This window comes from Stegodyphus dumicola, chromosome 1, assembly GCF_044657685.1.
Source record: "Stegodyphus dumicola isolate Sdum_Otavi_A_Nest chromosome 1, ASM4465768v1".
NCBI lineage: Eukaryota > Metazoa > Arthropoda > Arachnida > Araneae > Eresidae > Stegodyphus > Stegodyphus dumicola.
In genome coordinates this window covers 191230996-191246580 of record NC_140768.1, presented here as the reverse complement: position 1 = coordinate 191246580, position 15585 = coordinate 191230996, and the positions used below count along the sequence as shown (strand labels likewise).

The window sequence follows — 15585 nt, the reverse complement described above, 5'->3', positions numbered from 1 at the left end:
AAGAAAAATATCAAGACTTCAGAATCAAAAGTTCAAATCAGAGTCTGAAATCATAGGTAAAAACAATATCCCTATTAATAAGTGATATATAGAAATAGCATAAATATTTTATATTCACATTCAGTAGAGTGTTTATACCAGCAATAAATAATTTATAGAAAATAAATATAATTAACTTACTATTATCATTTATTTATAAAACATTCTTGTATATAATTTAACACTTCCAAAAACTTACATTTCTGAGTATATTTAATTAATGGAATATTAAGAATCATTTTAAAATAACTTTGATATTACAGATGAAATTATAGTTAAGGTTTGTGAATACAGCAGTCTGCTTTATAACATTGAAATGAATTGAAAGTAATAAACTCAGCAGTATAAGTAATGAGAAAATTAAATTTACTCGATTCAGTAATAAAACTAAAAAATAACCAAATTCCTTCAAAATTATATTAGTTTCTACATAGTTCAGCAGTGTAAAAAAATTTCAAATCATAAGTTACCTTTAACAGCAAAGTTTACTGTAAAGAGATTCAAGATATATTGAAAAATTAAGCATCAAATGTGACTGCATGATGGGCTTTAATAAATAAATATGTAAAATTCTCATTATACTGTTTTTGCCATATAATAATATATCAAAAACAATTGTATTTGTTGCTAATAAAAGTGTCCATTAATAACACTTTCATTAATAAAATATTGAAGTTTTGATCACATTAATTCAAGATTTGTGAAATAATTTAAAAAGTAATTTGCAACATAATGTTAACCTTTTAACCTTTAACTACTGTGACTTAAATTGTCGCATAACTACTGTGAGCGGTCTCTCAGACCGCTTCTGCTAAAAGCAAAGTAAGATATTGTTTTTTTATTTTTCTTATTTGAATAAATGTTATTTAATTTAAAATATTTAACTTTTTCATGAAGATATAAAGCAGTTTTTATACTTAAATCAGGTCATTAAAATAAAATATATACTATGATAATAATTCCTTCACTTACGTATCCGGATGGAAGAAGTAAATTTTAAAATTCAACTTTTTTATTTTACATTAAAATTTGTGATAGGAATGCTTTAATAAGAATATAGAAAATTAATTTTTATTTAAAAAATTATAATTCGAGCTGCATTTTTAACATACTTTTCTACTACATTGTAGACACACTGGTTCTTTGCATGCTATACATTTGTAAGCTGTTTTCCATTTTTTGCTCGGTGGACAAATATAGCACGTTCTTTTTTTATCTAATTTATCATCTTCCATCGCAATGTTTTCTTCATCATCATTTATTCTGAAAACTTTTCTTATTGTAAGTTTGAGTTCTTTAGGTAAAAACCACGAAGTTATCCTCCGTTTTACTGCACCAACTGAATTGCTAATGAAATCTTTTCGTTTCATTTTCAGAGCCAATGTGATAAGATTGAAATAATACAAATGCATTTATTGCACAGATATCAATCATTATCATTTATCAAAGTTTCTGAAGAATATTGCCATAGGCCAACGTCGGGTTCAATGAGCAGTTGAATAGATTGAACGAAGAATAATATTGTGACTATGAGTTCGAACACTCTTGTTGGGCTCTTGAGTAGACCATTTGAATTCATTTTTTTCAAAAAAAAAAATCTCTTGTAGAAGGAGAACATGAATTTTCATTTTCATCGGCAGATATTTCTGAATTTGTGTCGTGGTCGCTCTCAATAATTTCATCATGGGAACTTTCATCAGAGAACTGTAAATTAGACCAATTTCAAACTATTTATTCAATTTGGTCTTGGGTAAGATATATAGAACAGGGTTCGTACGGTCCTTAAGAGTCCTTAAAAGTCCTTAAGTTTTTTGGAATTGATTTTTGGTCCTTAAAAGTCCTTAATTTTGGCCAAAATCAGCAGAAGGTCCTTAATTTTAATCATGTGAAATTTCTGTCTGTTTTTATGACTGCCATTTTGAGTGTGAATTAGCAGTTTGGAGGTATATTTTTGGCAATTCACTGATAAATATGGTTATTTGAATGGGTTATGATTTGTTCCTATTTCTAATATAAGTGGTTGGATATTAGAGTTTCTGAGCAAGAAGTGAAACAAGTATTTCGAAATTATTTCACTTTTTCTAATGAAGAGCTCTTAAACAATTTTTCGCTTTTGGGGATGTGAATTCTTTTATTGAACGGATCTAAGTTTGGCGATTTTTAATATCAGTTTCTATAAAAAATTTTAAAGTCCAAAAGCTGGGAATTTTTCGACGATTTTTTTAAACATTCTAACATTGATCAATTTCATTAAAATAATGGTATTATATTAAAATTATAGTTAAAATGTAACATATTAATTTAAAAATATATTTTCAATTTTTTTCATGATAACAGTTTTCTCATGTAATTGTGTCAGAGTATTCCGAATTCTCAGAATATGCATCAGTTTTCTCTATAAAATTACTGAATTAATTTCACACTTTTTTTGTCTGATTTTTTTTCAAAATATTTCTGGCTGTTTGCTGTTACAAAACTGGTAGGGGAATTTTTTCTTCGGGACGTTAGACATTGCAACTTGAAAAGTTTAGAAAGATTTGAAGGCAAGATTTATAGACCCATGATTCCATAAGATTTTAGAAAAATGTGACAAAATGAAAAATGTCACTATGGTATTAACACGTAATGGATGTATTTTACAGAACATTTGCAATGAATTTCTTTCTTTTTGAATAGCATCTGGAAGAACAACGAAAACATAATACTTGAATGTTTTACTTCTGATAGTAAAATCTTTTTTATAACATTCTTATCTTCCCTTTATTTTCTCTACTTTTCACTAGACACAAGTGTGGAAAATATTAAAAATGCTTCTTATCACATGGACAGGCATTATAGAAAGGAATTTTTTTATTAATAAAGAAATTGAAAACTGGCAATTTAAAAAATTCATCTAATATGTCTTAATGCATCATACACTAGTCTGACGCTAGGCATTTTCCCACCTAGTGCAATCACGTGGAATATTAAACCTCTCTGTGTAGATTCTAAATTTTGCTGACCAGTGCCTTTCTAAATTCTTCTTCCAGTGCCTGCTCTAAATTCTAAAAGTTTTGCCATTTCTACATTTTGTTGCTGGGTGTGTCACTAAATTCTAAAAATTCTGCCACACCAGCTCTGTAACTGGCCCTTACCATATATATTTCATATCTCTTGTGAATAACTAACTAATATTACTAAAGAAATAAAATTAGCAGCTTTTTCTATACATTTTAAATGTATTCAGGTTTTTTTAGAATAACAGAAATATTTAATTAAATCCAAAAATTATAAAATGAAAAGAAAATGTAGACAAAAGAAACTGAATATATAAAATTATTCTTCAAAGATATGTACAGTTATTATTATGTAAATTACCCAGTTGTTTACAATTTCAGCTTTTACTATAATTTCCCTTTTGTATTTTTTCCCCAGAATGGAATCACCTAGACATTTTTCAAACTGAGGTGTTTGGAGTGTAAGACGAGTGTGTTTCTGACCTCTACTTGCTCCTTGCATTAGTTCTTGCCGGCTCTGATAATTTGTAATTATTCGTCTTTGCATTACTGCTGCCAACATTTGAATTTGTTATGACAGTAGAGTTCCTAGCTAGCTTAAAATTAAATTAAATTCTATAGTCTTTGACCACTAGTCCACATTTTTTGTTTGAATTTGATTGTTCTTGTTTAATTACATCACCCCAAACTTTAATTGATTTGGTTAGCATAAGAACATACCTTTAAGTTCTTTTTAAATAAGAGGCTTATTTAAACCTTTGTCTGACTTTATAGTTACTTTGAGACATAGCGATAATTTGCTTCACGTCTTTCGGGAGTTTTTGGATTATTTAACTTTTACCAGATCAAGTAAACCCTCATAAGTACATTGTGGAGAGGTTGACAATTTAGGAGATAAAGCACACAGAAACTAATGAGAACATTGGTTTGCATATTGAGAGAAATTTCTAATTCTTAGTAAAGATGCTTAAAAAGAAGGAAATCGATATAAATTAACCAAAATTTCTGGCCAAGCTTCAAATTAAAAAGAAGCATAAGTATTTTGTTGAGTGTTGTTGCTATAAAACATAAATGTTTTGTAGCTTTTAATGTATAATTATCCTAATATCGTTGATGAATCAATGACATAAATTGCATTTATTTTAAAGTGTGAAATTTTATTAGATTGTGATTTTAATAGGTACTTTTAACAGTATTGTTAAAAAATAGGTAAAATCTAATAGTGGTCATGTAAATCCATAATGACTAAGGTTATCTAACTATCTAATTTAATTTATAACTAACTGCTTACCCTTAAAAATTATCTGTGCCTATTAAAGAGAGTTATTGCCTTTCATTATTTCTTAGCGTGGTCCAAGGTAAAACACAAAAATGTAAAAATTCATGTAAAACTTATTCTTCGTATCTAGTGAGACCTAAAATAATACAAAGCAGCTTAGTGTCACCTCTGGTGCTTTAGTGGCTTATTGGAACCTTAAAGTATATTAACTGGATTACATCCCCTGGAACTGTACACGGAGCTACGACACCTTAAAGTATATTAACTGGGTTTTAATCCTTGGAACTCTACACGGAGCTACGACACTAACTCCAACAGAGAGCCCAACTAACTTTAAAAACTAGCTAACCGTGCCCACATTAGGCCTTTCAGTTTTGTTCTGGTCTGCAGGTCTGTCTTTAGGCAAGGAACAGCGGTGAAAAAAGCCAGTCTTTTGTTGTAAATCATTCTTATTATGATTTTACTTCTCCTTTTAACCTATGACGCTTGACATAAAATCTACCTGGCTATTCACTAAACCTCTAGATTGAGCAAGTAATGAGACATTAAAAAAAAAAAAAAACAAATCCAACATGAAACATAACTAAACATAACTATTAGTAAAACATAAATAAAATGTCACTTATCTTCTTTCAGATATGCTTAACTATTATAAGTGTAAAATATTTAATGCTGTTTGATAAATTTCATAAAGTATATTTTATACTCAAACCTACTAATAATTATGTTAATTAAGTTATATTTAATAATAATGCATCCTACGTAGGGATCTATTTTATTTTTTGGTATTACAAAAGTGAAGTTAAGGCATAGATAGTATTTTTAATTGAACTTATTAATTTGCTATTTGCTCATAGGTCCTTAATTTTTTCATTAATGGTCCTTAAAAGTCCTTAAAAGTACTTAATTTCCATGTGCAGAAATGTGTACGAACCCTGTAGAAAGTTTCCTGCACGCATTTGAAGCCATTTCAAGAATATTTATAAAAAAGCGGAATATGTAATAAAAACGAAAAGTGAACTTTATTGGTCGAAATTTGAATCGTATCTGCTGTGATCGGTCCCACAGACCGCTTGGGGGGGGGCACTTTTAAAAAATAAAAGAAGAAATAGAGCTAGCCAAATGCAACTTGGTATGTGACCTTGGACAACTGGTTTAGGAAGGTACTAAGAATGGCAATACCCATTAATTATTCTAAGGGGTGGAAGCATTTAATGGAAAATGTTGTGCGGTTTGAAAGACCGCTCACAGCAGTTAAAGGTTAACTAACCATTTAATTTGTTGAATCAAAATTAAATCTAGGGTTTCAGTTTAAGAAACGAATTAGGCTTCCAGGCTGCGATGATTATAAGTCACATGACACTTTTAGGGAAAATACTCAAGGCTTGAACTTTTATGTGTGCCATAAGCAAAAAATATCTAGGAGGAAAATATGTAAAATATAATAAAATTAAATAAACGGATACTATTAAAGACAGTTACAGATATTTGGTTTTCAAATCAATATGTCTAATAAATATCTTCTGTGCCAGATAAACATTTATTCAGAAGAATGGATTTCAGCTTAGCATTCGTGGAAACAGTAGAACTCAATTTTTTTTAATGAAATTAGCTTTATATAATCCCTAAAAGTGATATTTCCATTTCAAAGGGAATCATATATTATTTTTTAATCTGTGGCCAGTTTGCTTTGGTAAATTGTTGGTTATGATGTTTCATGATCATAATTGTCAAGAAGTCAAAAAGCTTATTTTATTTATTTATTTTAGCCTGCTGGTTTATAAACAACCATTTAAAGATTTATAGCAATGTAGTCTTTTTGAAATTCTACATAAATAGAGTATTTAAATCAAAACTCAAATACTAAGAGTCTTCAATCTTGGAAAAACTGTTTATAACAATGAATGCTTTCAGCTAGGTTCTTATATTCTAAAACAAAAGAATAGATTTTCTTAAGTAGTCATTTCTAAATGTCTCTGTTGCTATGAGCTTAGATTTCTTAAAGTATTTAATACTACATTTTTTAGTTAATTGAAAAAAGTGTAGAAATAAAATTGGTAATTAGTTTTTTTCTAAAGCATTACCAAATATAGAACACTGAATTCAATCCTTATTAGTTCTAACTTATTCCTTACATTTTGATGTATGTACTTGCATTTTATCATTTTTACTTCCTGTGTAATATGAATACAAACCAGTTTTCCTTGAAAAACTTCCACCAAGGCATATCTTCCCTTAAGCAAATAGCCCTTATTTGCTTTGTCATACTTAACAAATTTTGCCATTGTTATGAATGTTAATACTTCATATGACTATGACTGGTATTGACATCAGCTACACATATATTTACAGTATTGGATAAAATTTTATAATTTTTTTTAATTAACAATCTTGATATCTTGGTATTTATTTATTTTATTATTTTTTCCAGTGCTTGTTCATCAGTTGAATTTCCAGATTCTGATCCACACCTGGTAATTCAATATTTATCTTACGTAAAATTACTGTTATTTGTATATATTTATTTGTTTCAATTTTAATCATCTCTTAAGCTTAAATATAAATAATAGAGCAGTCATTTTTAATTTTTAGACTTTCATTTATCCTTGCTGTGAGATTTAAAAAAAATTAATTGCTTCTTTTGATTTACTTACTATCATTCTGCATTCATGTCCAACTGTTCTTTTTTTAATTCAATTTCTTCTGTTTTTAGTGTCATCTGCTTCCATATCCAAACTCTGGTTTTAAATAGTTATAATTAAAGTTTTGTTTTCACAAGTTAGCAAAGGGAATTTTTTTTTATTATAATTATTATTAAATACTCTATTCTATGTGTGATAATTTTTTTTTAAGTGTATAATAACCAACCTTGTTTTAAAATATTTTTATTACATTTAATTGAAAATGTTGACTTGAGAAAAATTTAAATCTCTTCTTAGGAACCTCTAAGTCACTTGTTTGTTGTCAGCTTATGAGAGCTAACACTTTCAACTTGTTAACATCTGTTATGAGAGGAATATCATAAGCAGTCAGCAAAATATTACATTTTTAAGTGCTTAATTTTAGGCATCAGCTATAATCATTGATTTTTTTCCATTAAAAAACTGCACTTAATAAATACATAAAACTATATTGGAGTTATCCTATTTTGCTATTTATATTTTTCAGTTGTTAATGACACTGTTGATGAATATTCAGTCATACTTTTTTCTATTGATATGTAAATTGTGTGAATTAAATGTATAATTTTTAGATCAGTATCATTTCATAGGTATTTTAGAGAGTTAAAAAAAAAAGACATAATATTTTAAAAACTATTTACTTGACAATAATGTACAGGGTGAGCAAAACCCATCCCATGCACCAAATGCAGAGCTTCTAATTATTTTTTCTAGCCCAATATAAAATCCTGTGCAGCAATATTTTCATCTCTCTCCTACCTGATTTTGTACATAAACCACTAAAAACTTGAGCAACAAATTGAATTTGCAACATGCAACCAACAAATTGTTAAAAAGGGCATTTTTATATCAGTACAATGAAAAGTAAAAAGGTAACGCATGTGCAAATGTCAACTCCATGCTGTCAGAGGGTATGTCAAGACATGCAAAAACAAGAGTTCGCATGCACACAGTTTAAAAAAAGAAAGGAAAGTACATTTTCAGATATTCACCTGCAAGTAACAGTTAGATTATATGCACAGTGTGGCAACGAGAACTTCAGAGTGCCTTGACACATGGTAGAATAATTGGCCAGCTTGAGAAGAAGTGTGATTTGATGTCTGTTGCCCAAGAAATTCGAAATGATAAAGGTGTTGTTTCACAAGCTCTCAGCAACAATGGCTGATTACTGATGTATTGCCTTTCACAGGAAAACAGATTGAAACCAGCGGGCTGCATTGTTCAGCAGTTGTGCACGCCTTTTGGACAACAGGTGTCCTGGTTTACTGTGGGCAGATGATTTAATAATGGTGGCCTATTCACCTGCCATCTTGAACACTGCATACCATTAACAGCAGCCCATTGGCAGCACCTTTTTGCAGTGGTGTAAAGAATTACAAAGACTGAAAACCTCATAGCTGAAGTCATGTCCTCTTTGGTGATGAGAGAGTCATTTCAGTCTAACAAATGTTTCTTGGCATAAGTTGATTTGTAAAGAGACAGGGACATGCTTTCATCCATCAGGGTAAGAGGCCATTGGGTTGGTCCTGGCATGCTTATATAAGAAGGCATTATGAGGAACAGACAGAGCTCCACATTCTGGAGATTGTTACTGTGATGAAGTTATCCTGCCTCATGTGCATCTTTTCCAAAGTGCCATTGGCCCCCAACTTTTTTTTTTTTTTTTTTTTTTTTTTTTTTTTTTTTTTTCAGTAGATGACAATGCATGGTCATGTTTGACTCATGCTTTTGAGGAGCTCCTGGAAAGGGAAGATAACCACAGAATTGATTGGCCAGCATGCTTTCCTGATTTCAATCCCATTGACCATGTGTGAGGTATTTTAAGGAGATACCTGGTGACACGATCTTACCTTCTGGAGAACACCAGATAACTGAAACAGATGTTTCTTGAAGAATGGGTACTCTTACCTCAAGAACTGGTAGATAATCTCGTGTTGAGTGCGGACAGCTGGTGCATTGCAATCTTTCAGGTTGGGAGAGGCCATATCCCTGTTATTGCTGTTTGGTTGGTTGTTCTTCCTCTTGGCCATTATGTCTCTGTTGTATAACCTTCATGTGTTCGAGTTGATTTTTTGCATAATTATAGCCAGAATCAGAAAAGTTGCTTAGATAGTATATATGAACGATCCATGTGATTAGTACCATCTTGTACAAATTTGTGAAAACATAATAAATATGTACTGGGATGCACTGAAAAGTTGACAAGTAAGTCTCTGGACATGCTGCAACAATACAGAAGAACAGTTGCATAGAGGACTAGTTATCTCATCCCTAGAATTTTGGAAGATGAGAAATCTCGTCCATTGTGGCAAAAGTGTTCAAATGTATATTACAGTTTAAAAAAAAAAGATATATAGAGATGATTATAATCTTAATGTTATTACAAAATTTCATCATCAACATTCAGCTTTATCTGGGATGCAAATGATAGTGTGGAGAAAAGAAGTTGGAAATTTCGTAATCAATATATTATTGGAATTAGAAATATATTTTACTTATTATATTTATGATGTAAAATAATACTTATTCAAAATATTATTAAGGAGCTTCACTCTCTTAATGCATGCATCTAATGTTCTCTTAATGCTCTGTAAGTAATTAGCAGCTACATTCTATAGGATTTCTGGTTTTAATGTATAATGAAAAGGATTTTATTGCTAACTAAATATAATAATACCCATTCAAAGGGTTAAATAAAAGCTAAAAATAAATTACTTTGAGGTATCTCATTTTAAAATATAACTTCACAATTTTTATCTTATTAAATGCTCAAATATAAAAGGCTGATTTAAAACAATTATTCTATTTTGTTTTATTAATAATTTTGTTTGTTCTATAATTGATTTATGTATTATCTTTTTCATGTAGGATTTTTTAAATAGTATTATTTTAACCATTCTTAAAAGTGTCTATGTTTTATATAATTGATGTAGTTGCTAATTGCAATTTAAATTTATTTTTTAAATTATTGTGGTTTCAAAATAATGGTTTATTCAATTATGTGATCTGTTTTCTCTTTTTTTCCCCCCTCCTGAATTATAATATGTAGTTTAATATATATTCCCCTTCATGCTGCATAAAACAGTTTTACCTTTAGTTTTATTGATTTTATTATTCTTATATTATTAAATTATTTATTTTTCCTATAGGAATATGCAAAATGCACTTCTAAAGAAAAAACAATATTTACTGGAGATAATGTTGAAAATGGTGAAGATAATCTTGAACCAGATATAAAGAAAAAAATTATAGAAGTATCAAGTAATGAAAATGAACTAAATATGATATCCAGTGATGTGATTATTATTAATGATACTCCAAATGAAGATCAAGAAATTAAATATTCTACTAATGATTTGACAAACCATGCTGGCAGCAGTGAAAAAAATACCATTGCTCTTTCAGATTTTGAACTGAAAAGCAGCTCAGAAAAGAGAAAAAGAAAAATTGAACCTGATGAAGTTCCAGCCTGTAGTTCTGCAAAATATAGGCTTTCCTCTAGGTCTTGTTCAGATAATTTCAACCAGGCAGACATTGAAGTTATTGGAATTAGTGATTCTGAAGAAATAATCCCTAGTTCTCAAAATTCTTCAGAAAACGAAAGCTACATGAAGTTATCTGTTGGAGATGCAGCTCATAAAATTTTGTTGAGTGTTGAAAAATCTTCTGAAAAGACTAGTGAGCTTTCTAAAGATCCTGCAGCTCCTGAAGAAATAATAAACAATATTGATGAGCTCCTAAATTGCAAAATAAGTGATGAGAATAAACCCAAAACTGAATGTTTTGAAGTTCTAAATGATGGTAATAGTAAGGAATCTGTTTCATCAATCCCAGGCTTAGCTTTTGTGAATGAAAACAAATTGAATTCCTCAGTCAAAAAATCACTTGAAACTAGCACAAATAAAATAGAAGCACATGTTAAAAAAGAAGTTTCGGAATCAAATTCATCTGTTAAAAAGATTGTCAGTGAGAAAAATGTAAATGATGAGCGTATTGTTTACAAAACTAGATCTATGAGTAAAGATCAGAAGTCCGGCTCTAGTATTAAAAATTCTAGGCGTCTTTCAAAGAGTAATAATAAAAAATTAGGAAAGGAATATACTGAGACTTCAGCAGGCACTTGTACAAATTTGAAATCGCGAAGGAAAAGCTCTAGCAGAAACGAAGATACTGCATCAAATCCATCTGTGCATTGCAAATTAGATGCACCTCTTGAAAATACTGTAAAACAAATTTCTTCAGAAAAATTTAAAGTCGATGAATTCCCTGATAAAAAAAATGAGCCAACCAGTTTAGAAGGAGTTACAGCAAATGATGTACAAACTGTTACTAATAAAAGAGACGTTTGTGGTGAAGAAACTAATGAAAAAATCATAAAAAATACTGAAATTGGAGGAACAGATGATTTACCTATCCTAAGTAGAAAAGTAGAAGAAATTAATGATAACCAAGATGAGACAGGAAATCTAATTCTGAATTCCAAATGTATTGAACCTAACTTAATGTTAACTACAAAGAACGCTGCAGTTAATCATTTTGTCCCTAAAGAGGAACATTCCCATGGCACTGATGAGAATGATGAAAATATTGTTGAAATTCTTGACACTAAACCTGAAGAACATATACCATCATTAACTGTTAAAAAAAAGTGTGAGAGAAAAAAGACAAAAAGTAAAAAGAAAGCCTTATCTGAAAAGGAAACTTTTGATGGCAAATTAGTGAATAGTGTTGCTGATAATGCTCCCTTAACTATGGAAAAGATTACGGCTGATGATGTTTCCATTTCAGACAACATTAATGAACTTATAGAGATACACCAATGTGAAGATAAGCAAAATGAAATTGTTGAAATTGAGCCAGAATATAATGATAATAGCAACATAGTATTAAGTGTGGAAGAGACTGAAATTGACGAAACCCCAATGCTTGATAATGACATAGAGGATACATGCAGAGAAGATGTAAGTAGCATTCCCAAGATCAGTTCAGAAAAATTGTGTGGGAAAGAGGTATCAGTCTCAAAGGAGGTTGAGTTTGATGAAACTCCCATGCTAGAAAGTGACGCTGAAGAAGCAGAGAACCCTAATAACGATGGGCAAGATATGTCTTTTATGAAATTAACAGAAATTGGTAGTATTGAAAACAGGACATCATTAGCAATGGAAAAGTGTGAGAAGGAAGACTCTCGTATGTTGGATAATAACATTGAAGAACCTATGAACTTGCAAAGTATAACTAAAAATACAATTTCTAACTGCCAGTTGGAAGATGGATCTCATGGCATGACCTCATGCATCAAAGCAGCTGAAAATATAAAAATCTTAGCTATAAATGGTAGTATTGAAAAAGGAATCCTTAACACAAAAGTTGCTAGGGAGCATAAGACTCTTGAAGCAGAATCTGAAGGACATGATAAGGCTTCTGGCTTGACATCATTCATAACAGAGAATAAAAGTTGTGGAATAGAAGATAATAGTTATTCATTTCAAGTTTCTGAAGTTGCAGTTGAAAACAAAGAAAATATCTGTAATAAAAGCAGTGAGGATCCAATTGAACCAAACTCCATTGTTTCTGTAGGTTGTCATTCTGTTGCTATATTGTGCAATAAAAATGATAAAAATATTCCTTATTCAGCTAATCTAGTTCAGCAGCCTGATGTGGAATCTGTCTGTCAACTTGAATCTAATACTGCTTCTAAAAATCCTTTAATTGATGAAGCTGCACCAATGCACAATGTTCATGAATTTTTGATTTCTTCCCTCAAGAAAGGTATTGTAGAAGATGGTATACAATCATCCGAAATAACAAAAGCTTCTGCTATACAATCAGAGAAAGGTAATCTTTCAGATGCTACTAATTCTGATCTTGAAGAAGCTAGTGAATTGTGTATTTCAGATTCTGTGCCTAAGAAAGAAGATGACAATACAGATTTTGTTTCGACACTGCCCGATTTAGCACCCAAAGGAAATAGTGGAGATAATTTCTCTAATTTAGAATGTGATTCAATTGATATTGACAAAGTCACATCTAAAGGTTGTGTGGTGGAAAAGTTACCCAAAAAATCTGTCCATAATGATGATAAAAATAAGCTGGATATAATGCCTTCTAATAATGAACACCTCATTGAAAAGTTTAAGGAAATCTTTACTATACAGACTGAAACATGTAATAGAAGAAACTCCATTGGTTCCTTATTAAAATCAACCGAATTTGAAAGGAATTTTAATGAGATAAATGAAGGGGTTCAGGATTTTTCTGCTGATAAAAAATGTGAGGATATTGTTTCAGTTTTAAATGTTGAAGATTTCCAGATTAGAAATACTGAAGGTGATAGAAAAGATTATGAATCGCAGAAAGAAAAGATTGAAATAGAGGCAGCTGAAGCTTCAAATATGAAACTAAGAAGTGTGAAACCAGGTGAATTACACACCAACTTTGAATCTGGGCAGTTATATTTAGAGAAAGAGAATTCAGAAGAATTTAATAATTTCTTACAAATGCCTGTTGGAAATATGTCTTCTCAAGAGAAAATTGACAGTGTAATTAATGAAGCTGTCAGCAGTGCAAGTGAGGTAATTTTACCAGAGATCAGAATGTTGCTTAATAATGTTTTGCAAGAAGTAGATGGATTAACTCATAACAGTATTAATGAAATGCCCAGACTTTTTTCTGAAAATAGTTCATCTATTCCATCTGAAAGTCAGGTCAACCATTTACAACAATTTCAGGTAAATAAGAAACAAGTGCAAATTGTAGTTGCTGGGTTGTGCAACGAAGTGTCTAAGGAAGTGGAAGGTTCAAAAAAAAGGAAAAAGAAAGTACCCGTTCGAGCAACAGTTGCACATAAAGTAAAAACATTTGCTCCACTTATAACAAAGAAAAATTTTAAATTAAAAGTTAATGAGATCAAAACATTGAAAAATATGCAGCCAAGTGAAATTACGAGTATTTTAAAAGGAGCTTATTGTTTGACTCCGGGAAATCAAACTGAAAGCAAAAGTAAAAAGACTGTATTATCTATTAAAGGACTGTCACCATTGACTCAGTTTGTTACGACTTCAGATTCTCATGAAAAGGAAGCATTTCTTGCATCCCATGATAGGTCACCCAAGACAACAGCATTGACATTATTGCATGTAAAAAATAAAATGGGTAGTGATCAAATGAAAACTCTTAATACATATTTTAATACCAGCCTCTCACCTCAGACAAGAAGCTTTAAAATGATTACAGCTTCTCGTAAGAAGTTATATAAGGCATCCGAAGAAAATAATCTTCAAACAAGCAGTGCAGCTGTTATAACTTCAGAAAGTCCAGTAAATGTTGTTACTTCAAAAGTGAGTATGCAGTAAAAATTTTTATATTTTTAATGCTGAAAAGTGCAATTTGGGACGTATAGAGATTCATTTTTATTTTCAAATTTTAGTATACTTTGACTGTCACATCTGTGGCCATGAGCTAAAATATGCATGTGTCATTTGGAAGTATTTATTTACAAAATAGGGTGAATGAATATCAATCATACAATAGGGATTTTTTACATTTTTATTTCTTTATCCCTGTTTATTTCCAGTGTTCTAAAAGTACAGAAAACAGTTCAGAAGTAACAGAAAATTATTTTTTGAACTTAAGGTTAATATGAATATTTTAGTTTACGTACTTTAAGTTAATACGCTTATAATTAACATGTTTGATTATAATTTTATGATCATATCTCTTATTTTTTTGCTAAAATTTATTTGAATAACACTCTGTTACAAAATATATATGTAATGAAAGCACAGATTTTGGAAGCACTGCACTAGGAGTTAGTTCCATGCATTTTTTCTGAAGAATTAGCAAAATGAAGTAAGTACCATATTTGATGATATCTAACTTTAAGAACAATGAACTTGCAGATACTTTTCTGATTGGAGTTCTAGGCAGCAGGTACGCATTACATGATATAAAATGAATGATTTGGAGCTTGGCAGTGGCGTAATAGATGAATAGTGAAGAAACTTGGCAAGGCAAATGTCCGGAAATAACTTTATTATTGAGGAAAGCAAGTTGGGATTTGCATTATTTGATTCAAAACGGACGAGTGTCTCATGCAGTCTACATTTTTATTAGATCAGCACATATTCTTTGAACAAAGGAGGTAGCTGCAAAGCGTCTGGCCAGGTGGAAAGCTTAAGCGAAAGTGATACATCAGTTCATAGAAAGAAGGGAGGCAGTCAGTTTTTAGTTATGGTTTACAATTTGGTGATTGTAATTTGAATGACGCAGTTTAGACTTAAGCACTATTTTTAGGACAGTTAGATGAAGTTTCCAAATGAAATAGAAAATAAAAGAGGTTATAGTGAATTAAATTTAGAAGTTTGCTTTAATAATTTTTATCTTGCATATATATATATGTGCACCCAAAACAAAAACACTATCACGAAACTTAACATGTATGTAGGGTATGAGGAGATAAATTATTACAAATTCAGAACAAAAGATCATTTTATTAAGAAGTTATGGCATGAAAAAGGTTACCAATCAGTTAGTAGTATACTCATCAATATTCTGTGATGGCTGCAGTTGCCTTCCAAGTATGTCCCAAACT

General features: G+C 30.4%; 1 protein-coding gene across 2 annotated transcripts in view; it reads left to right on the top strand.

Moving 5' to 3' along the window:
- Positions 1 to 15585, top strand: part of LOC118199250 (uncharacterized) — a 249158-nt gene that overhangs the window by 206334 nt on the left and 27239 nt on the right. For both annotated transcript variants that reach the window (XM_085824140.1, XM_085824137.1), the window contains exons 28-29: positions 6746 to 6788; positions 10145 to 14332. In XM_085824140.1, the coding sequence (XP_085680266.1) occupies positions 6746 to 6788; positions 10145 to 14332 (4231 nt within the window). The remainder of the gene's footprint in view (positions 1 to 6745; positions 6789 to 10144; positions 14333 to 15585) is intronic.